Genomic DNA, 2812 nt, shown 5'->3' on the forward strand with positions numbered 1-2812 from the left:
CAAACAATAAATTTATAGATAGTGGGTTAAAGGTTTAGGCGCTGGCCGTCGATCACCATGCATGAACTTTCCTTATAAAAAATACTAAGAGTTTCTTTACAAATGGGGGGATGCTCTTCGGCCTGTGGCCGAGGAGACCTTTTTATTCTCTCTCTTTTTCCCCCCCTATTTTACTTTACTTGCTTTTCTTATATAGTTTTCATCTTCCTATCTCCTTCTTCCATCTGTTGATCATCTATTTGCCTTTCTTCTGGCCGTCCGTCCCATCAGAGGCCTTATCAGTACTCAAGTGGTTCACTCTGATCAACGTTATCCTGCCAAGGGGTTACCTCCCCATTAATGCGGCCAGGGGGGTTAGTTGAGTGCATTAAATGCGAGGGTGACAGCTTACTTTGGGGTTAGTCTCTCCCAAAAATCATCTTTGTCAGGCTGAGGATAAGGAGGTCCTCGGCGTGGATTGGGAAAAGAGGCTTTCCCCAATTTAGCCTTGAATAGTCTGTGCTCCTCGGCATGGGCCTTGGGCCTGCTACACGATGGGCCGAGGCTATCAGGCCCACGGGCCCCACAACATCCATATGCATTTTCCTATATACCTGGATATGGGCTAACGTCTCTAATCCTTATCAAGTAAGAGGCAAAGCTTTATTAGTTTTTATTTGGAAAAATCTATTTAGTTTTTTACTGAAAATATATTATAATATACTTATATTTTATAAATAAATAAATAACTGACTTTATAAGCTCTAACCAAAAACACACTTATTCTAATTACATTTTAAGCAAAAAAAAAAAAAAAAAAGCATTTTAAGCCACTTTTTTAGTTTTTTAATGGACATTTTAAGCCACTTTTATTTGGCATCTATCCCTTATTACTTATTAGTAATGGAAGGATTTAAGTAACATCCCAAAATATGAAAAGTAAAATGATCTCCCAATGTTTGTGTACTTATTTTCCAGTAGTTTATTTGTTAATGGTGAAAATAAAAGGTTAATATGAGATTAAAAGTTAAATTTATCAGTATGTGGCTCTGCTATTAGACTTATCAGTTGTGGGCCCTTAACTTCATTTTATACTTCGAGCAGCTAGACTATTTCGTTTCTCCTGAACCATCAAGCATTCTGAGTTACCATCTGCTCTTTCAATCTCGTGTAATCCAGCGAATTTCCATTTCCAAAGTATGGCTGGTGCTCTACTTTCTGCTATCATGGAGCGGCTTAGTTCTTTCATTTCTCCAGAGTTCACGTTGACTGTAACTGTTAAGGAAGAAGTCCAAAAGCTTGAAACCAAATTCCGTACCATTCAGGCAGTGCTCAATGATGCTGAGAAGAGGCAGCTGAAGGAGGAAGCTGTGAAGCTTTGGTTAGATAAGCTCGAAGGCGTATCGTACGAGATCGACAACGTGTTGGATGAGTGGAACACTGTCATGATCAAAGCAGAGATTGAAAAACAACAAAAAGAATTCGAAGAAGAAGAAAAAGCTGAAACTAGTAATGCTAAGAAGAGGAAGGTATGGCCCATCACCCCCAACTTCAATTTCTCAATTCCTAATCTTTTTCAGCATCGTGATATTGCTCATAAGATAAAAGACCTTAACGAAAAATTAGATGAGATTAACAAAGAGAAGGAGATGTACGGGTTTGAATTGAGTAGGGCCATTGAAGAAGTAGTTGAGAGACCAAAAACCACTTCTTATGTTGATGTGTCTGAAATTCTTGGTCGTGATAAGGTTAAGAATGATCTAGTGAGCATTCTATTGGGCAAGGGTACTAAAAAAGAAAAACACCCCTATGTCATCTCTTTGGTGGGCATGGGCGGTATTGGAAAAACTACTCTTGCCCAATTAGCCTACAATGATCCGGAGGTGCAAGCCCATTTTGAGATAAAAGTGTGGGTTTGTGTTTCGGATCCTTTGGTCAGTGCAAGGTTGCCAAAGAAATCCTTGAATCTATTGAGCGTCGATCCTTTAACTTGACTGCATTGCAAAGTCTATTGGATAGAATTTGTGATAAAGTTGGAGGAAAGAAGTTTTTTCTTGTCTTTGATGATGTGTGGATTGAAGATTTTGTAATGTGGAAGCCATTCAGAGATGCACTTAAAAATTGTGGTTCCCAAAGTAGTAGAATTCTAGTCACCACACGTAAAGACCAAGTCGCGAAGATGATGGAAAGTGCAAATACGATCAAGTTGGAGGACTTGTCTGAGGAAGATTGTTGGTTGGTGTTTAGTAAAATAGCATTTTTTGATAAGGATCATCAGCAATGTGAGCAACTAGAAGACTTTGGCAGACAAATATCAAAGAAGTGCAAAGGCTTGCCCATTGCAGCAAGGACTCTAGGGAGTCTCATGCGCTTAAAGAAAAGTAAAGAAGAATGGAAGAATGTTTTGAATAGCAATTTGTGGGAATTAGAAGATGTTGAAAGAGGTCTTTTTGCACCATTGTTACTGAGTTACTATGATTTGTCATCACCACTGAAATGGTGTTTCTCATATTGTGCTGTCTTTCTGAAAAATCATGTCTTTGATGTTGATGAGTTGGTATATGCGTGGACAGCACACTGATTTGTTGAGTCAAAGGAAAATATGGAGGTCGAAATCATGGCATGAGAATACTTTGAAAATTTAGTCATTCACTCTTTCTTTCAAGAATGCAAGGAATATAAACGGTTTGGCACGAGGTACAAAATGCATGATATAATGCATGACTTTGCACAATCAATTACTGAAGCTCGCCATTTGGGATATTCAAGAGGGTCCCAATTTCCTCCATCTATTGATAGATCCAAAAATCTACGCATTGTCATCTTTTTTAAT

General features: G+C 38.5%; 1 protein-coding gene across 1 annotated transcript; it reads left to right on the plus strand.

Moving 5' to 3' along the window:
* Positions 1-1178: 1178 nt before the first annotated feature.
* LOC112003713 (putative disease resistance protein RGA3) lies at positions 1179-2560 on the plus strand. The gene is made up of 2 exons (XM_024035914.1): positions 1179-1862; positions 1919-2560. Exons 1-2 carry the CDS (start codon positions 1179-1181, stop codon positions 2558-2560), a joined length of 1326 nt encoding a protein of 441 aa, XP_023891682.1.
* Positions 2561-2812: the final 252 nt, after the last annotated feature.

The sequence above is a fragment of the Quercus suber genome, unplaced genomic scaffold (assembly GCF_002906115.3).
Source record: "Quercus suber isolate HL8 unplaced genomic scaffold, Cork oak 2.0 scaffold_94, whole genome shotgun sequence".
Lineage (NCBI taxonomy): Eukaryota > Viridiplantae > Streptophyta > Magnoliopsida > Fagales > Fagaceae > Quercus > Quercus suber.